Source organism: Phasianus colchicus, chromosome 1 (assembly GCF_987193195.1).
Source record: "Phasianus colchicus chromosome 1, bPhaCol1.hap1.1, whole genome shotgun sequence".
NCBI classification, from domain to species: domain Eukaryota; kingdom Metazoa; phylum Chordata; class Aves; order Galliformes; family Phasianidae; genus Phasianus; species Phasianus colchicus.
Window position 1 is genome coordinate 175,811,157 of NC_143436.1, and position 21,622 is coordinate 175,832,778.

At 36.2% G+C, this 21,622-nt stretch overlaps 1 protein-coding gene and 1 long non-coding RNA gene across 14 annotated transcripts in view; one reads left to right on the top strand and one right to left on the bottom strand.

The window, feature by feature from the left end:
* FRY (FRY microtubule binding protein) overlaps nucleotides 1-21,622 on the bottom strand; it is a 244,342-nt gene that overhangs the window by 71,414 nt on the left and 151,306 nt on the right. For all 13 annotated transcript variants that reach the window (XM_090133321.1, XM_090133320.1, XM_090133318.1 and 10 more), the window contains 13 exons: nucleotides 20,155-20,287; nucleotides 16,481-16,588; nucleotides 11,958-12,213; nucleotides 10,654-10,836; nucleotides 9,706-9,792; nucleotides 7,511-7,770; nucleotides 7,008-7,197; nucleotides 6,160-6,284; nucleotides 5,922-5,979; nucleotides 3,658-3,749; nucleotides 3,299-3,471; nucleotides 1,244-1,404; nucleotides 735-845 (listed from right to left, as the gene is read on the bottom strand). In XM_090133321.1, coding sequence (XP_089989447.1) covers nucleotides 735-845; nucleotides 1,244-1,404; nucleotides 3,299-3,471; nucleotides 3,658-3,749; nucleotides 5,922-5,979; nucleotides 6,160-6,284; nucleotides 7,008-7,197; nucleotides 7,511-7,770; nucleotides 9,706-9,792; nucleotides 10,654-10,836; nucleotides 11,958-12,213; nucleotides 16,481-16,588; nucleotides 20,155-20,287 — 1,937 coding nt within the window. The remainder of the gene's footprint in view (nucleotides 1-734; nucleotides 846-1,243; nucleotides 1,405-3,298; nucleotides 3,472-3,657; nucleotides 3,750-5,921; nucleotides 5,980-6,159; nucleotides 6,285-7,007; nucleotides 7,198-7,510; nucleotides 7,771-9,705; nucleotides 9,793-10,653; nucleotides 10,837-11,957; nucleotides 12,214-16,480; nucleotides 16,589-20,154; nucleotides 20,288-21,622) is intronic.
* On the top strand, nucleotides 12,150-16,540 carry LOC149920251 (uncharacterized). Its single transcript, XR_016463010.1, has 3 exons — nucleotides 12,150-12,236; nucleotides 14,210-14,310; nucleotides 16,454-16,540. It is a non-coding gene; the product is annotated as an uncharacterized LOC149920251 (long non-coding RNA).

The window sequence follows — 21,622 nt, forward strand, 5'->3', positions numbered from 1 at the left end:
CTCCACTTAATGCAAGTCGCCAATCTACCTTTGATTTCTAGTCTTATTCAAAGAGATGAGCTAATCAGCTATAAAAATTGAAATATCATTGGATAGTTACAAGGTAAACAGAGAAACTCATCTTCACAGAAACGGATGAGAAAATGGCAAAAATAATTTACTGCATGTTCTTAAAATTATATGTACCTTTATTTCCTCACTTGAATCATTTATCCTCTTGATTTCTTTGAAAGATCTACTTTCTTTGAAAGAGTTCTTTGAAAGAGTTACATACATTCACTCAGATATTTTTCACCAACAACTATGTCACTGAACAGAAAGGGATTTTACATTCTCATTCCACAGAAACTTGAAGAGGGTGGGTGGAAGCGCAAATAGAAATACAAATATTTTTGAGCTCATGCCATTTTTAATTTTTATCGGCAGATGAAAAATGTAAGTTTTTGCTGCAAACAGCCATGAGACACAAGGCAATTTTTTAGGTTATTGCTTACATATATGTGCTAATAGCATATATTAGCTTAGCATATATACTTTACATGCTAAGAAATAACATTTTCTGTTAAAGTACTTTTTATATTAACTGCACATTTGTATTAGAACACTGCATGAAGCTACTGCCTACTGTTCAAAATAGAATTTATACAATCATAGTTCTTACAGTAATGGACTCTTTACTCGTGTAGTACAGAGATTAAAATGATTCATCAGTGTTGCATTTGGTTAGTACTTACACGTAAATCCTGACAAGCAAGAATGTTATCAAGCCACTTGTATAGATATCCGTCAGGGGAAAGACCAACATTGTCAAATACTGGTCCACAGCAGAGCACTGCTGACATGGCCTAAAAAAAGCAAGGGACATAAGTTATACAAAAACAAACGAACAAACAAACAAAACAAAACAAAAAAAATTGACATTAATAAACCTCTGAGAATTATTTCAGCCCAGATTCAGGCTAACAAGGATGTCATTTGTTTTTTTCTTTTGAGGGAACTGTGTGGCCACACAGTTGATGTTGATAGATTGCTATAGACATTTTAGACATGCACTTGTGATACTGAACTGACAGTGTATTAAATTCAGAGTCTAATCCTCCCAGTGAATCTGATAACCTGTTAACGAACAGTTAAGTTAAATAAAATTTTAAAATGAATTCTCGGTGGAAATATTTATTTATTTATTACTTGTATTTTGATTGGAAAATTGAAATTATGGATTTTGACAGTGGAACTTTAATACCTTTAATGCACAATATTGGTATCTTGTAATCTGATGATTTCTATCACTGTAACGGTCCAGGGGTGTGAACATAATACTGAAAGGTCCTGCCCACTGGCTGAATAAGATGAAAAGGTGATGTCTCAAGCTCTGCTGAGGGAAAAGAAATCTCCTGTGGTGAACTAAGTGAATAGAAACAGAAATAGTTATGATTTGTTAATTTTAAATAAACATTGATGCAGCAGAGATGATAACATGAATTTCAAATTTATACAAAAGGAATTTTTCTCTAATGTTCAGTGTGCACTTTAATTCAAATTACGTAAGTTCCTTTTTCAAATCTATCAGTGAATTAGATACATCCTAATTTATGTATATTTATACTAACATGTCCACCTGGCTTTAGAAACACCACAGAAGAAACTAATTTCACAATCAGTCTTTTCATGGCCTCTTTCATTCTTTAGTGGCAGCTATTTACTTATTTTCTTCCAATCCTGAGAATGCAAGCTCTTATTCTAATACAGTAATAGATAGGGACAATATAGGAAAGAAGCTTGGTACCAGTTCATTTATGACAAAAGCATGATATACTTCCCGAAGAGCTGAATTACTTGAGCAAATGAAAAATGTTGAATTCTTAACCATGAAAGTTTTAAAACATGGCAAGAACATGTTTTAGAGAACAGCTTTAGCCCCCATAAGCAAAACACGATGGACAAAGTGTAAGAATCTGCACTGAAGAGAATAGGAAATTCTACTTAGCAATTATTTTTCACCTATAAACCACACTGGAAGCTAGACAGTGCCTAGCTAGACAGTACTAACACAAATCAATATGAACAATGATTAAAAATGATAGATGATGACAAAATAAACATTTGTTTGCTAGGAGTTACATGTTATTGCTTCAGTAGTTATTGACATATTTTAAAGCTGTCATATTAATGGAAAATGTATCTTCTCACAGAATTACATACTATATTGAAATGAATCAGTTATTATTGCATTCTCTCAAAACATGCAGTTTAATCATGTAAAATTCATAAATCATGCAGTTGTTTTGTCACATGCCTTGTAAAACGAGAGAATAAATGCAAAGACCTTTGCAATTCCTCGTGGTTACTAATGTTGGCAACTACTAAAGAAATCCTGCATTTATACCGAGCATAATTAAAAAAGGAATAGAGAAAAGAAATTCAGTATTTCATTTGTTAGTAGAAGCTAAAAACGTGACATTACTCAGCTTGAAAGGGAATCTTTTGACTTGAATGAGAAGAGCAGGATTGTCATTTTTTTCTTAAGTTTTTCAGCTACTGTACATTTTTTGTGTTTTATCTGAATGCAGCTATATGACTTTGATCACATTTGTATTCTTGAAACTTACATTAAAGCACTCGTTTATTATTTAACCTCTTACTGCACTCTTTTAAATTCCTTTGTATTCATTGTGACAAATACTGTTATGTCTTGTCATATATAAACTGGAGAGTGTAGACATACATATATTAAGTCCCAGACATTATCTTTCAGTAATTACATGGAGGTTTTTGAAGTATGCTCTTGAATTTTTTTGCTAACTGAATTACATTACACTTCTGATCTTTCCATTTATAAAAGGTATGAAATCCATCAGAAATTTCTGATACACAACTACAGTCAGATAGCATGGTAAACACACCTTGGGCAGGATTTCCTCTACATGTAATAGTGTACATTTTCTGCTCCTCCCATATTTTTAAAGGCCTGCCTGAGTTTATAAAGAGTGGTAACAAAGTCAGGGGGAGGCATACAAGGCCTTACATTAAAAAGTCCCAGAAGGTCACAGATAATTTCTTGGCTGGGCTTTTAAAGAGAAGGTTCTTACGTATGACTATTACAAGCTTTGATATGCTTTACTATTTTTTGATCTGACTCATCACAGACATTTGAACTTCTGCTGCACATTTCCCTTCACATTTGCAATATGACAATTAACAACCAGTAGCAAACAGAAGAGAAGAAAAAATAAATGACTTTTGCAATAGATATATTAGATCCAATTTCATAATGCATAAAGACAATTCAGCACCATACCTGGAACACATTGAATCAAGTTGGCAATCATTGCACTGAAGTGTGCTCTCATATCCTTTAGGATTTCAACTTCTTTATCATTTTCAGCTTCCAAAAGCATGCGAGTCAGATCAACATACTCTAAGAACAAGGCTCCAAGGGCTAATGTATCTCTTTCTAAGGCTCCATTTGTGCTAGCATAAAGAAAAGTTGTACATTAAATACAGTAACAGTGTAGATATATTGCAGCCTCTTCAAGAAACATATAAAAATCCTTCCCAATATATTGCACAGATCTTCAAAGAATATATTGACATTAACTCAAGTGTTGCAAATTATTTCACTTAAAGAGCAGTATTTAAGATAAATGATAGTCCTACCTATCACTTATAACACCAGCATCAGCAAGCAGTTCAAAAATTCGCAGTAACTGCAGTCTTAGCAGATCTCGGCGTTCCCGACGTTTCTTGTTCTTGGAGTTTAAAAAAAAAACAGTCATTTTTATATGCATAAATGTATACATGAAAAACTAGTAACTGTCTGCACAGTGGAGATCTAAAAAATCTGGTTAAAGCATTTTCTTCAAGATGGAGTTTGACTGCTTTTGGATATTTTGTAGTGACAATGACTTATACTGACTTATAAGTCAATACAGAATTAATTATCAACACATTTTTGTCTTTACAACTGTTCTTGAAGAAACTGTTAATAGGTACCTCAGTTCTCACTGAACACATGGAAATGAAATCATGAAATTCTGGATAAAAAATTAATTATTCAAGGTTCCCGTGCTATCACTAGATAGTATGGACATTCATGTTAGCCTTACACCATCTACTTAGTGCACTAGACACACTGTGAAGTGAAAGATCAGATACTTCAACCTCAGAATTCTAACATTTTACTGGTTAACCACTCTTGAACATGGCAATGCTGCAGCTACATTATCACTCATATTCAAGTTAGCTCCTTGCAGAAAACACTCCTGTACAATGATCTTGGATATGTTGGCTGCAATGGTTGTACACAGTTAACATACACTCCCAGTAGAACAGTACTGCTGTTAACTGCTTCACTGTATCTCATTATCTTCTAGAAGCTGTCTTTTCTGTGTCGTATTTTGCTTTGAAAGCACTCAAGGACTGTTCCTTGCTGAAGGGATAAAATAACTTGTTTCCTTCTATCTTGCATCCTCACAAAGGAAAATCCTGAGAAGGTCAAAAATCTGTTTGCCCTCAAAGAAATTTGCTGCTTGGACAAGAAAAGCTCAAAAAAGGCTCAAATTTTCCTCTTCACAATGTATAAACAGCAACAGTGAATCAGATCAGAGGCTTATCTCACCTCGTACTCTGGCCTTGCTGATGGCCAGTAGCAGATGCTTGGGAAAAGAAAGTGACACTTTCTCTGCTTATTCTGACTCAGGACTGACAGCCAGCAGCAATTTAGCCAAAGGTTTTATTCAAATCATTATGCCATTTGATTTGTCCTACTTGAAGGCCTGATTTGCTCCTTTTACGCTTTAAGGGTTCTGGGAAGCATACATGGAGAGAAAAATGTCTTTTTTTTTATAATGCAGTATTGAACATGCACGGCTGTCTCCTGCACCAGCATCAGAGCCAGTGCTGTAACACTGCCCCTAGGCAAGCTCACCTGCAGTGCCCACACAGGGGATCTTGTGTACAGTCCATACTGCTTTACCCCTAGAATTATTGGCTGTACTGATAATTCTCTTTCTGTGGCATACGTCTGTTCAAAAAAGCTATTTCAGATATGTTGGATAGCTGCCTGCTCACATGGAGGCCTGCCACATTCTCTACTGCTGCCTGACCCATTCAATCACCCTTGGGTTTACTAGTGGCAGTGCTTAATGGAAGGTGGCCCAATTCGTATCAGGAGAAAGATGGGAATTCACACTGTGGTCTCTTCTTCTCATGTATCTATCTCTTATTGAAATTTCCATGCAAAGTGGAAATAGTAGTTGATGTTTGCCAGACAGAGAGTTATTAAGAACAGTCCATGTAAAACTTAACATAAATTAAGTTCCTGCAGAGTGACTTTGTTGTTGTTGTTTATTACAATATTGGGAACAGCTGAGACCTCTGCTTATTCATGATTTCTGTTCTTTCTATTCACTATTTTCTGCATGGCTTCTGCAGTAAAGACCATGACTTGGCAGACAGGGATAGGATGTCAAGTCACCATGAGGGTACTTTAATGATGGTGCTGTGGAGAACAGTGCAGTGAATACACAGTTTGAAACTGCTGGAGAACCAGGTAAACCAGCCTGGGCAGAGAATGGTATAAATACACTGCTCTCTGAATTCAGCAGAACTGCATGGACACAATGGCTACGTCTACACTGCTGAACAAAGACAAGAACTGCTCACTGCCCCAAAGTCAAGTGGTACAGATGGCCTCATATTCACACTGCTCCCAAAGACCCCAAGAAGTCTGTATCACTGATCAAATTTAAATTAAACTAAGACTTAATGCAATCATTTAAGCTGTGTTCCTATATACAGCTACTGTTTCTTGCACACAGAGCTTATATGGGGATCTTTGTTTTTCAAAGACAAAAAATTTACTGTTTTTAAATTCATTTTGCAGTTTAAACAAACAGCTACATTTAGTTTCTTCAACTGACCTCTGGTCTTCTTTCTAGGGCTTCTTTCATCAGTGGGTGAAGTTCTTCTACTAATTCCCTAAATTAAGGAAAAAAAAAAGGTAAATACAATCCAGTCTTCTCTGACAAGCATCATTTTATTGATTACACATAAACTAATGTCTAAATTGCAAAACAAAAATTACATCAAAAATTACAACAAAAGCAACACATTTGAATCAGAAGTAAAAAACTGACAATATAAGAAATGGAGAAGTACCTGAAAACAAGGGAATTTGTTCTTCCAAATCCTAGTACAAGTGATTCTGTTATTTCTATGCTTTCAAGTCTCATCAAAGGCACTAGCTGCTTTAGTAAGACTCCAACGGATGGAGTTCCAATAGCCTAAAATATATTAAGAAATGATTGACACTTCATAGCCAGGATGTGAATACTGAGTAAATACGTTAAAGAAGATAGCACTAAGAATCAATATGTAGTTTAAAACATGCAATGATGTTACTATTATGGATATTAATACACCAGCCTAACTGAATGTCTACTACACCAGTCATCTCAATAAGGCCTAGGAAATAAATAGATTTGAGAGATCCCTTTACCTTCATTCAGATTATAGTAATTTATTTAATTTGTTATTTCATTAAAATATTCCAGTAATTGCATTTGTAGTACTACTCCTTCTCTCAGGAGCTACTACTTGAAACAATATTTCAGTATTCCTTCACGTCCAGCAGGCATACAATATGCATTCAGGAACTTCCCTTAATCTCTTTATAATGCTATAGATTTAGGGAGTCCTTTACAAGTAAAGAAAGGGAACAACAAATTAAATTTAACTTCAACATATGTCATACAAAATGTCTATGCTTTGAATATATATCACCCAGAATTCAGAAAAAAAAAAGTAATATTTTGAAAATGCCAAAGCTTTTGCCAGATATTTTTGTCACCTCATGCTAAACGTAAGTTTTAATAATTACATGCCTTAATCAGTTTGCATAGATCAAAACGCTCTCCCAAGTAAAATATCTTTCATCAGGATGTACTTTCACCAGCATTATTTTACATGCAGACACTGAATAATTTGTCTGAAGCAAGGTGCATCACCTTATTATCGTAGTTCACTGTTCCATCAGGAGTGGTAGCCATGATCTCCGGTGTTGAAGCACGCAAGTGTCCTGGGCTCATAATACTGGGCTTTGCTACTCCAAAACACAGAATAAGATAGTTTCGCCATAAAGTAACATAGTTGTCTCCACTGCTTGCTGTACTTGTTTTCTTTGCATTGACTGGAATACTAGAATTTAAAAATGAATTAAATTATTAAAATCATTTCCCAGACTTAAGTACACAATGTCTTAACATATATTAAAAGGGAATAGAACACGTGCAGCCATCACTTACTGCTCATCAGAACATCATATGTGCAAAAATCAATGAAGGTAGAAAACTAGAGTTTTCCACATTACAAGCTGCAATTATATAACTCAAAACTGAATGTTTGGGTAGCAACTCCACAGGTCTTACACACCAATTCTGAAATACGAGACTAACACAGCTCATATTAAAATCACACAAACCTATAAAGGTGAAAGCTACATGCCACTTACTTTGGATCCACAAGAGGCATTATCAGCTGTAGCCTAGTGAAAGCGTAGGGCCAAGCATAGCTGAGAGCAGTAGGACAATGTTTTGGTAAATTCTCCTGCCTAAGAAAACTGAAGAGGCAGAGAACCCATGGGTCTTTAACAGACTGTGCAAATATCCAGACATGGGAAGGACTTTTCACATCGTAATGGCTGTTTACTAAGACTGCATTCCACTCCACCAGCCATTGCAAATCCACACTGTGTGTTAAAGGGATTGTCGTCTGTGAAGAAAAAAAAAAAATCACAGCCAAATTAATTTATTTCCGGCCATGTTCCCCCTCAGTATTTGTCTCTATTTTCCAGCTCCATGGCCAACTTCTATAGGATTTTTTAGATTAACACTTTCATGCTTCTAGTCAGTATAAATGCTCCTAGCTCAGGAGTCTCTTGTATTAGGCTGCAGTCTGTAACAAGTATAGACTGTCCTTATGTTCATCATCTGAACAGCCAGACAGGGCCTCAGGCATGATTAAGACTCCACCATGCAATGATGGTCTGATAAATACCAGTGCCATTAGAAAATATTCTTTGGAATTCAGAAGGGTATTTGAATATCTGTGTATCATAGAATCACAGAATCAGAGAATGGCTTAAGTTCCAGGGACCTTAAAGATCATCTAGATCCAACCCCCTGACATAGGCAGGGTTGCCACCCACTGGCTTAGGCTCCTCAGGGCCCTATCCAACCTGGCCTTGAATGCCTTTAGGGATGGAGTATCCACAATCTCACCAGGCAACCTGTTTCATTGCCTCACTGCCCTCTGATATCTTTCTTCCTAATATCTCTCTTAAATCTCCCCTCTTATAGTTTAAAGCCATTCCTTCTTGTCCTATCACTATCAGACCACGTAAAAAATCTGTCCCTCTCTGGCTTCTAAGCTCCTTTCAAGTACTGGAAGGCTGCATTGAAGTCTCCCTGGAGCCCTCTCTCCTCCAAGCTAAACAAGCCCAGCTCCCTCAACTTTTTTTCTCAGGAGATGTGCTGCAGCCATCTGAGCATCTTCCTGGCCCTCCTCTGGACCCACTGCACCATGTTCACATCCCTCTCGAACTGGGGAACCCAGGCTTGGACACAATACTCCAGATGGGGCCTTACAAAGGCAGACTGGGACAATCCCCTCCCCCTCCTGGCTGGCCACCCCTCTTTTGGTGTAGCCCTGCATACAGTTGGCCCACTGGGCTGCAAGAGCATGCTGGCTTATGATCAGCTTTTTGTTCATCAGGACACCCAAGTCCCTTCCTCACAAGCATTTAAGCAGTTTTAATCCACTTTAAATCCTGCTTCCTTCAGTGGCAAGTAGGGTTCTCATGCTATCAACAAACCATTTCTGTAGAGCAAGTTAGTATTTTCTGAAGAAAACAGCATTGTTGGAATGAAAACTTCAACAGATGTATTTTGGCAGCCTTATTAAGCACTTATCAGACCTCAAATAGGATAGAACAGTTGTCTGCATCCTCCATTCACAGTTGCAAAAATAACCACTAATTACCAATCCAGGATGCACTTGTCAGAAAGAAAGTTTACTGGCAGTACACATGCTTTGCTATAATATTAATACACAGAACTGAAGAACAAGACTCAAATCTTCAACTATAGAAACTACAACACTCCAAAACAGGTGCTGTCATTTCAGATGAATTTTCTAACCCCTAGCTTACAGAATCAGAATAGCTCTTGCTTGAGCAGTTTCTGATTCTGCACCTTTTCTGTTTTCAGCTGTACAATGGCCTAATTTCATCCCTTCACACCACAGGAAAGCATATTAGGTACAATAAACTCACAAGAGCCCACAAGAAAAATTGGATTCATCATATCTATGAAATGCTCTAGATATTGTGTTTAGGTTTGCATATACAGGAGCATGCATGTGAGCTACAACTTACCCCTTTCTGAACAGACCAATGAGAGCAGTGACTGAGTTCCAACCACCCCAAGCATTATACGGTGTTGAAAATAAGACTTTCTCAATGGTTCTTCAAGAAGCAGTACACAAGTGATGCCCACAATTTTATGGAGTTTTGGAGCTCCTGGGCAGATGGCTAGAGCCTTAAAACTGTGTGATTTCTTTAATTCCTAGCAGTTGTACTCCTAGTACATCATGTCTTATATTTGTTATGTCAATGTCTACTAGCAGTAACAGTGAAGTACTACTTACTGAATCTGAAACAGCCACATGAATAAAACTCTCAAGAATAGAAGAACTTAACTGATCCATGACATCAATCATAGGCCTGTCGTCATCCTGCATAACAGAGAGAACATAAATTAGCTGCTTTCCTTACCAATTTTTTTCCATTCTTCTGGTAGATGAAACAGATCACCTAAAAATTATGCCATGAATCTAAAATGGCAAAAAGAAACACCAAACACCTTGGTGCATTTAGTCCTTTCCTCATAAAACTCAGAAACAAGTCCATGCTGCAGTTCTAAATTAAGATAACTTGTGGCTATAGCTCACTGCTTACTGAATAAAAGCACATATCAGAAAATCTTACCTAACTCTAGATAGCTGGTATCAAAAGACTGAAAAATTAGCTTAGTGATTATTAGAGCATTCCTTTGCTATGAACACACGTATTTGTGTTCTTAGGCATTTAGATACTTGCTAAGCTGTGACAACCACACACAGGACTCTCCATGCTTCTATATCTGCAAAAAAGACTTAAGAGACCTTTACTATACAAGGAAAATGTATGTGAATAATCTTACATGTGTCTTATGCTGTGTTTTTTATAAAATGGTATGCTGAAGGAATGAGTTTCGTTTCCAATACAAATATGTAATGCTGACAATACAAAAATGATCTGTTCAGCCAAAAAAAAAGATGAATGTTACACATTCACGTCATGTCAAGAGAAAATATGAAGTTGTTTTACAAGTTTCAGATTGAACAAATTCTTGTACAGGGTACATGCCCAGCAAACTACAGAAAGGTTTGCAATGTTAAGGTGAACAGAAATGGAAAGCTCATATAAAAAGTTAATAAAAACACTAAGTGCATACCTGCTGCACTGTAGCAACTGCTAAAAGTAACAGTAATACCACTTTTGATCTTTAGCTTTGGAAAACACTAACTCCAAGTTCCAGAAAAGGAAAACCATACCTCTGCCTGGCCAAGTGCCAGGAATAAAGCACGGATCTCTCTGAGAATTAAAACAGCTAGTTTACGGGTAGCAACCTGGAAACTGCACAGCAGAACCAGCGCAAATCCTTCAACTGCATGTAGTACGTTAGAATAGGGGCTTCTTTCAGTCTGTATCCTGTGGCTGGATCCATTTGGTATCAACTGTAGAACAATGCAAGGGGAAAAAAATTGAAGGAATAGCACTTGGAAACCAGATCTCCTAGAAACATTCTATTTAACTACAACGCATAAAGAATCAAGATGCAGAGGCCATGTAAATGCTAAGTAGGATACAGAAAGCATTCCCTCAAACCACTGAGTTTCGTTGTTTTAACATACTCTATTCCACAAAACCTATGCATGAGCACTGATTTGTTTGGCTAGACCCCTCTTTATAAACTGCAGTTGAACTCTCTGTTTTATTCCATCTTTTACTATAAGATGAAGGAGTAAATCACGCTGCCAAGATTTTGCAGTTTTCCTACTTCAGACAGCAGGGTCCCCAGGTTCTACAATACTGTAGAAGGCAGCCCTATGAAGGGATATGTGGCCCGTATAAACTTATCCCAAAGAGGACCCCACCAGCAAGGTGCAGTAGTATTTACTGAAGAGTATGGGAGGCTTTCTCTTTCTCAAATTTTTGAACTACTATTATTTATGAATAATGGTTCTCTGCAATATAAAGCAGACATCATGTTTGCTCAAAAGAAAAAATTTCCAAAGTGATTCGGTAAGGTGATAAGAAGTCTGAAAATCATCTCTCACAATGAAAATATCTAAGGGACAGTGGAGATGGAAGGAGCAGGAGCAAAGCTGCTCAGTTCCCAGGAATGTCAGTAGCACATGAAGATAGCAGGCTACAAGAAACAATCATATTACCTGATGTTTTTGGATTAACCAAATGAAATGTCTATGGGAAAGGAAGATCCACTTCACTGTTCCCAACATTACATTCCCACTAGCATTATCAATTGTTTCAGTCCTGGGAAAATATTCTTCTGCAACAACTATGTAGACATATTTCACTTGATGTGCTTTTGCTGACATGCTTACTTCAGTTTGACATGCATTCTCTCCTGTTGCTCAACAATAACATCTGCTCTGTTACACAAGGAAATGTCTGTCCTCAAAAGACTGCTGAACTAATTACCTTAAAAAATCTTATGTGGTGTGAATTCTTCTCAGGTGAGTAAATACGAAACACAAAATACAGAAGCACAAGGGAACATAATTTCTGCCTTCCATTAGTATAAATGCTTGGACACAAAACTGTCATTTCATACCTCTGAAGATCTGGCTTTTGCCTGTTCAGCAGCTTTTCCTGGAGTGTGTATGACAAGCTTCCACTGTGTGAGCAACTGTAGCAGCAACTTTAGTGAAGTGTCAAGAAGGGTATGATGCATATCATTCACTTCACGTAACAGAAAATTAGTAAAACCAAAGAGTACATCCTCCCGCCAGTCAACAAAGTCAACAAGTAGACCCTGAAGAGAATTTTGTGCAATGTGTCGAAGTTCATCGTCCATATGGATAGACAGCCTGTAAGCAGAAGTAAATCTCAGGTAATGAAAATCTAAGCAGCATTTATTGTGGTAACAAGCATGTTTCTCAGTAAATTAACACTGATGGAAAATTCTCAGTGCCAATGTAAATTTCAATGATGCTATCATGGTTTTATTATTACTGATTACAATTAACACCCTTAGACTGTTTTCACTGTTATTCTTTCTACGATAATACGTGAACATATTCATAGATCCAAAAGAATTGCTTCACTCCTAAAAAGTATGTATACAATTTGGCAACTCTGCTTTCTCCCCAGACAAAGAACAGTATTGCTTTAGTCAGTTACAGCTTTGTGAACCATTTCTACTTCATTATGATACCAAAAAGCTTACAGAGTAACATTTGATTTTATAATCTATCAATTTGCTTACTTCCAATGTAGAAATAGAAGAATTGCAACATTTATGTTGCCTAACAGCTAAAATGCATTTTTAGCCAAGAATAAAATCCCACTTATGGAAAACAAATCTTCAAAAGAAATAAAAATGAGCATTTCCATCAAAAACTACTTCATGTTTTAATCAACTTCGGACAGGGAATTAGGAAAAAAAGGCTAAGGACATTCCATACTTCTAAAAACTCACCTCATACCTTGAAAGTCCTTTCAAAAGTTCAGATTTCAGATTCCATTTTCTAAATTTCATTTCCATCTGAATTTGCATTGTGCTGACATTCTCTTTCAACACAAAAAATCTATATACATTGACACAAAATTTAACAAACCACATCTGTGTTGGTAGCCTGACAGAACAAAGTAAATTCAGATCACTCTGTCTTGCAATTCCTGACTTTATGATATATTTTGTTTTTATTGCTCAAGAGACCACAATTTTCCAGAGTGTGTCAGCACTCATTTTTGAAGTATTTAATCTATATTTAATAGAGTAGCTGAAAATAAGGATGCATTGGAAAGAAAAGGATAGAAATCGAGGGAGAAAAAAAAACAAAAAAAAACACCGGCCAAATGGAGGGGAGTAAAATTCCAGTTGGTTAGAACTGTATGATGAGATGCAGCTCAGAACAAATTCAGTCCATTGTTGCTGCATAAGAGACATTTTAGTTATGTAAAAGGAAAGCAATGTAGCCTCCTGTGAATATGACTCTAAAAATAACTATCATGCTTTAATATCATTTTTAAATAACAGTGTCTTTTCAAATGAATTTGGAATCACAGTATTTTGCTGTGCTAGGAAAGGACCGTTTCTTTCTCATCTTTGGATTGCCATAAACCAAAGAAAAGCAAGAGCCCCGAGACAGTAATTAAGCTATTGAGGAAATGACTTCCACAATGACACAAATAATGGAAAAGAGGGTACAAAAGATGTTACATCTATAAAACCAAGTGACTACGCAATGGCACTGGCCACTACCCAATGAGAATAAATTCAACTGAGCATGAGAATACATTTCTGTACTTCTACCATATGGCAGGTAGCTTGAGGGAGCAAGTAAATGTTTGTTGGTACTTGGAGTCTGATAAACTTAAAACCTAGCTTTTGAATTTGTAATGAATGGTTCCAGTGGGCAGTACAGGGGTAAAAGGTACAGCATTTACTTGACATCTGCTGTACTGCTTTAATTTTAATACAGCTGTCCTGGAAGAAAGTCTTGCTGTGGAGTTACAGATTCCTTCTGCAAACTGCCAAAAGACACATCTGTTGTGAGGATGAAAAATTAAAACCAAACAGTGAACAAAAGAACCCATTAACCCTAACATGTTATTTTATCCTCAGTGAGAAGAAAATATCTCACCACCTTCCATCCAAACAACAAAGCCCTGCACAAAATCAGTGCAAAACAGATTCTCAGGTTCTGTTCAAAAATTTTAAATCTTTCAAAATCTTTTATTCTTGTATTGATTTAGTCTCAAAATCTAATCACCTTAGACTAAAAAAGAAATAATATTGTAATAAGATTTATGATGTGATAAGAGAACAGCAATGACTAATCTCCTGGTATTTTTCCACAGCTGGGAAAAGTAGTCAATCCGGATCCAATGGAGGGTATAGAGAATGCAGAAGCAGCTCTGTTGCTGGGGTAGTCTGCAGACTTACGTTAAGATAAGGACAGGTATTACCTTAAATTTTCTTCTTCAGTGAAGCTGTACTTGTGCAGACCATTTTCAGTCCACACTATCATAGATTAAACAGACCTAATTCTGTCTGGCTTATATATTTTAAATCACTCATTTTCTGTTTTCCTCTGGTCAGTCTCTTAACTGCAGCACATCCTCCTGGACACAGCTCTTCAAACCAGGCATCCTTGATGCTAATTAGAGGGTAACTTTTTCAAGTATTTTAGACGTTTCTATTTACACCAGGATATAAGGTTTGCCTCTTCACAGTAACATCTTGTGCTCAGTAACTTTCTTATGCTCAATTTGTGACCCACTGTAACCCAAAGATCCTATTCCACAATACTGAGACCCTACCCAGTTCTTTCAACACCATGCTATATGTTGCCTGGACCATGAATTGTCTGTTGACTGTTTTCTGATAAAAAATTCCAACATATTACGCATCCATTTATGTTTACCTAAATTCTGTTTCCTTTGCTGTACTTCAGAATCTGTTTTAAAACAGTATCAATGGCTTAGAAATGCTTTAGTGAGAGTAGGCACAGGAGATGAGAACTTCCCAAAGGTCCTGCTATTGAAGAATGGATAGACACGTAACTGCATCCAAATGTGTCCTAGAGATGCTGTTCTCAGTTCCTTTTGATATCTCACTTCCTTTCAGAGGCAAGGACTAAGATTACCAAACTGACCTGCCATTTACAATGTCCCAGCATGGTAGTTACCCAGAAATGCTTACAATGCTAACTGTAGCTAAACAATCACAAACGGTCCTTTCTGCATAAAGTTTGAGGTTTGAAGAAGGAGAAAGTCAGTGGTTATTTTGACAATTATGAGACATAAGTAGAGAAGCACTAATTTATGAAGAAATTCACATCAGCGTTTATACCTTCTTAATTCTACAGAAGCTATTTTTGAGGTCTGACCTTAACAATCCTCTGTGGTCAAAGAGCAGAATGGATATATACTTTTTACCAGCTTAGTTAAGATCATTAGTAAGGATGGAAAGCTGGTTAAAATATTGGATTAAAGGCAAACATGTCCCATTTCATTTTCCTTAACTGGGATTCATGTCTAATGTGGCATCTGTATAATTTGATAATGTAATGATTTGAAACAACAAGTAACTGATCTATAGCAGGATGTAAACACAAGGAAATTAAGCTTGCCATGGAGAACAGCACCCTTACCCTTTTGGCTTGTTTGGCTGTCTGTGCTCCTTACCACTAGCAGAATTAATTGATTCATTGCTCTAGTGCATCACTGGGAATTGGCTGTTCACATAGTAAAAAAAAATGCTTTTGCACATAACCCTCCTGACATCTGCCATTCCTCACAGATATTTGAAAGATTTCGAAAACAAGAACAGAGTGGAAAATATTGTTTTGCTACAGTTACATGATAGCAATATGTTGCTAGGGCCTTGTGCCTTGATTTATCACCAGATCTACTTACAAGCACATGCTGAAACCTTTGACTTGCATACTAGAACTGAAATGTACCACACAGAGCTTTCTGTACTGACTAGCACTTGTTATCATAATTATTTGCAGTAAGTCACAGTTGTGATGTCCTGAAAAATAACCATAAACGTGTTCTACACTACCTTCTACAGTGAAGTGAGGTATACCTATATAAATTCAATATCTAAATAAATCCAAGCAGGGAGAATAAGAAATTAAAACTTTACCTTCTGCCTTATAACAAAATCATTTTCATAAAAACTATCATTATCAATTAATCTAAAAAGTATTTGGAAACACATCACATACAGAATATTCTGTTTTATCAAACAGGTGGGAATTGTGAACAAAAACTAAATGTTCATTTTCTTGTTTTTCTGCTACACAGAAAAAAAAAATTCCCACTCTTCTGTTAATTAGTATGCTGTGATGGTTAAAAAAAGTAATAAGTAGTGAGTATCCTGTAACCTAGATATTGACGATAAAGAGTTCTAAATGATATATTTATTCTCTTAGAAAATTAAGAGTCTATAATTTAAACACAGTGGCTGTAAAATGATGCTGGAATTTCTGTGTCTTATCCATTAACAGAAGACTATTTTTTATATGGATATGGCTTTGTCTAAGAAAGCACTACACACTTTGTGGCTCAGTTTTCCATTCTGCTCCCCTTCAGCAGTTGTTTAATCATTGAACAGCTTACCTTGCTAGCAAGTCGATCAACTCAAGTTTTGACATTCCATCAGGAAGCAATCGAGGAATAGCAGCAACACACGTTCTGAACAGATCAATTTTTGGTTTTCTCTCACCACTGGAAATTTAAAACAAAATTTTAATTGCACAAGTACTCATGTTAAAGGATCCACCTACAGTTTTACAGAGAAGGGATGGACAATAATGGAGCACCAGAGGCCTCATAAGAATACCAGGACAGAAAGAAAATCACTAACAATGAAACAAGGAAACTGCTCTTGAATAAAAAATTTTGATTTTGACATTTTTCATTCACAATATTTATACAAAGTATTTACACAGTACTTGAAAATTTACACTATTACTGACTTACTGCTTTTCTCTGGTACATACAGCAAGATAGAGTTACAACATAGGAGGACTCCTCCATCAAGATCAGCTTTTGCATGATGTAAGCAATGAGGAAAAAGCTGGAGATGTTCCCCACCCCAATGCAGCTACAGTCCATCAACTGAAGTAAATAGTGAATACATAAGAAGGCCAAATAACAGCAGAGCCAGACTGTTGCCCTCAATAGGCAATAGCCCCTGCTGCATCCATAATTACAGAGAGAGAAGCGCTCTGTAGAGGTAGGTAGGGCCAGAGAGTTTCTGTTGATCTCTGGCAGAGATAGCAGTTATGTAGCAATCATTATCAGCTAAAACATGTTACAGTAGCCCCAAGGCTGCTCTAATCTCTGAAATGGTTTAACTGCTCCTGAACAGCCTGAGAAAGTGGTTCTGTTTAAAGTCCACTATGAACCAGAAACTAGGTTGAGAGTCCATAATTTTTCTAAAAGTAGTTCAATTTTCAGCTGCTGATTATTTTCATGACAGATGCAATCCTGACTTCTTTCCCTGACTTTTTCGAAGAATGAAGATTAAAGAAGTTCATGCAACAGACCCTGGAATATTTTTCATGCTCCTTTTTTACCTTGCTGATCAATTACTTGGCTATACAGGATAAAGGAAGTAGCCAGAGAATGACAGCATTTTAAAATTTACAATTTTTCCAACAATACTATTCACTATTTATCTTCAATATGAGGACACTGTATTTGGATAGCCAGCTTTTGAGTGCAGCCCCAGAGAAAATCTGAAGACGATGTTATCCCACAAATCTAAAATAAGAAAAGGCATAAAGTGACACTAGGCTTACTAAATACAAGGATTAAGACAGTTTTATACTGTCACTTGGATACCATTCTTTCTCTCAATACTCCTATATACTTACCAGCTTGAATATGTATTATCTTAACAAAATGGCGTGGTAGTAATTCTTTAATAGATTAACTTAAATTGTATAAAATGGGGAAACAATTTTCACAATGAACCATCTCTGTTTTATGATACCTGTATCACATACTCAACAGACAGAACTTGAAGCAACTGACTTGAAAAAGTGTAAAACACAACATCCCTTTTGACAGTTTGGTTATAAAGAAATCCCTTTGGACTACTGTCACTGATGTAAATAGAAGTTACACTAATCACTATTGCAAAATACTGTATTATGGCTTTTAAAAAACAAAAGTGCTATCAGTAATTTTATCTGCACAAAAACAAATGCGTCTTTCTTGCCGACTTGAAGTGGAAAGTGAACTTTGCAGAGTTTCATTATTATCAGTCCCTAGAGATTGTAAACAGTTTGTGCAGTTAAAAGTGAGGCATGCAAAATAATAGTCCGAGAGGAAACAGTTATGAGGGCAAGTGAGTAATTATTTATAAATATAAAATCTGTGGGTGTTCTGTGGCTTATCAGCCGCTCAGAAGTCTAGCAGGAGAAGATCCAAGTTTGAGGCTCAAGTTCCCATCTTATCTGAGCTACCAGGCACAGCATGCAAAGCGCCTGGCAAGCAGGCTCTGACACGGCTCTGCGCTCATCTCAGGCTGGCTCAGGATCCAGCAGGATGAGCTCTGGATGAAGACACCAACAGCTGTCCTTAGCTGGAAGTCTGCTTCCATACCAGCAGTAGAACATTTTAGCTAGGTACTATCAGCAAAATCTTCAAAGTACCAGTAAAAACATGTTTATATACCTTATTCTGACTAAATCCTGGAAATTAATTATAACCAGTAATGAAATTCATATCCCACTGAAGGGTGCAAAGAAAACTCAGTTTGTAGTGCTGTATCTATGTACTAAAGCCCATAAGAACTCAATTATTTAATTCTGGTGAACTGTGAAATTCTGTGAATACAGTGATGAGCAATTACATAAAAACAATATATTGGCTTTTTCAGTTATCATGCACAGCACAGTTTTTAAAAGGGTTATTTGAAAAGTCAATAGTAACAGTCAATGAAGTTGCTCAGGAGTTGACATAAGTTAGGTTAAGACTGATAACAAAAACCACAGATTCTATTTTTTTCCATGGAAGAACAAGAAAAAATGTGATAAAATGTGTTTTTCCTTTCTCTTGCATATATTAATTAAATTATGTTCCATCTGGATATAAGGCTGTTCTGGTCACAGCATAGAAATGCAGTAACTTACATGGTCAGCTGTTGACCCCCCAGCCTTCCAAACTTTATGTCTCTGGCAAAGGTAGCTATCAAACCAAAAGTTTTCCTGAAACTTAAAACTCACAATTTTCACACTTAAAACTCACAACTGATTCTGAAAATAAACAGCCCTTCAGTGATGCTGAGAAACCGCAGAAAGGAAATTTACAGCTAAGATGAAGTACACTTCTCATCTAAGTGCTCTCTGTTCCACTAATTATCTTCTGGAAATAAAATGTGAGATTGAAAATTCATTTTTCCTCCCCCTCCAAACACTTGGACACCCAACATTAAAATGAAAACTGACTGCAAATACTGAGCAATACAGTCCATGGTATTATAAGAAAAAATATGAAATATTACCAGATAGTAATGTTGGCATTTCATATAAATAAACTGAGACAAAGCTAAAGACACAAAGAGTTTAAAATCTCATCTGGATCATCACAGAAACAAGCAAGGGCAAAGGAAAGGCATTAAAACATAGAGATTATATCAGCTGTAAATTGATGGTTGAGTTAGGCCAGTCATCCATCACACTAAAAGTCCACCTCACTAGAATTCTGCCGTGGAAACTTCTCTCATCATTCAGTTCAGATGAGAATGCCAAAAGCTGCTGCTGAACACTGACTGAGATGTACACTGGTTTGATTTCAGTCCAGTGGAATACTTTTTAAATTCAAGACTGTTATGAAAAGGTGACTTGGGTTTTCAAGGAATAATTTATTTTGATTACAGGTATGCAAAGTAATGAGAATTTTGAAAGATCACTTAGTATTAACAGGGATTTACAATTTTTTTTTTTTTTCATTTATTTTGAACTTCAGTGATGCAAAGATACTTTAAAACTGTTCTAAGCATAGGCTGGTAGGACTTCCATGGACTTTGCGAATTCTACCATCTAAACATTCTTAAGACACATACAGAGACTTTGGCCATATTGAGAGAGTCAGTTCAATTCCAAACACTGTAAAATGCAGATATGCATGCTCAACTTGTCATGAACAGTTTTTCAGTGTATATAAGCTAACTGTTCCTGTTTCTTGATGACTCTCTGATGGCCCAAGATAGACAGAAACAGTAAAAAGTTCTAAAATTGCACCTCAGTATTTAATGGGATTTATTGTTCTTTAACACTCACGTGATCATGTCTTCAGGTTCTTTGTTAAGCATCTGTATGTTGGTTAGCATCATGCACCGCCCCACTTCCTTGTCAAGATGTCTGAGAATGTTGTCCACAGCTTTTCTTACTTGAGAATAATACAATGACATACCTGCAATAATATGCACTTTGTATAATTTGTGATATTTGTAGATGTGTATACTTTGAAAAAGAAAGCTGTTCAGTCAAGCTGTGTTGTATGAGTTAAGAACAATGTTTTACACATGATACAGCGTACTCCATTAGTACAGATATCTTAACTCAGAGATGGAATATGTGACCTTCTCCAAAAACTACTGTACATAAAAATAGCCCAAGTGATATAAATACATATTTCCCAATGGAGTAATTGAAAAATACCTGGTCAAAAATATGTCTGTACACAGAAAAATAAAACGTCAGTTTGCCAAGCTATATATTTTGTGACTTTTCACAACAGAGGTAAATGATCTGATCTAGTAGCAAGGTTTAGAAATGACAAGCATAGGAAAAACAGGAATCTGAACAAGCTCTCCTAAAACTTCTCTCATATGTAAATAAGTGTCATGCTATTTTATGTGAAATACAATATTAGATACACAGTTTTAAAGGAGTTGATGAAAATCAAATACTTCAGAAAAAAAACTTCCATGTTCTCTTCTTCCATATTAATCAAATGCTAAAATTTTAATTTTCTTAATCAAATTTAAGATTATTAACACCAAATAATACATTCTAATCAGCTATCTCCATTCAATTCTTCTCCTGTTTAATAAAGACAACATTATCTTAGCACTTCAAAATGACATCAATTTTCAGATCTGATTAAATCAAAAGTTCAATGGCATAGCAGAATGCAAAAGAAAACATAGGAACTACCTAGCTTAACCTTAAATGCTATATGTGGGAATCAGAATATTGTACCATAACATAGTAAAGAATTTACTAATGAAATAGAAGAAATTAAGAGTTCAAGTGTTTATTATCAAATGCAGTCCTTACTGTCACAAAGAGTAACCAAAATGAACTGACTTAACAACAGCATAAATACTATGTCCATTGTACATTTCAACAGCAATGAGTCCTATGTTTCTATACTTTCCTAACAATGGTACAATGGTCTAGCAACAGTACAGTACATCTTTGTCACTGGTGTGGAAATATGTAGACTCTCTTTCATCCACATAGATTTGGGGACTTAATGGAGTACTATGGTGAGTAGCCAAATTTCGTTTTCTACTAGTAGATCCAGACACCTTCAGCACAGGATACACAAGAGTTTCTTTTGGCATGGGATTCTCCACAATGACTACAATAGAAGCCCAGGACACTTTCAACCCGGGAGTTCAGTTCAGCTTTGTTTTACATTTACAAGTTTCTGCCATTCTTAAAAGTTTCCCTCGGTGTGAGATACACACAGCAATTAAAATGGGGATAAATAAAAGAAAGCTTTGCTGGAATTTAAAGC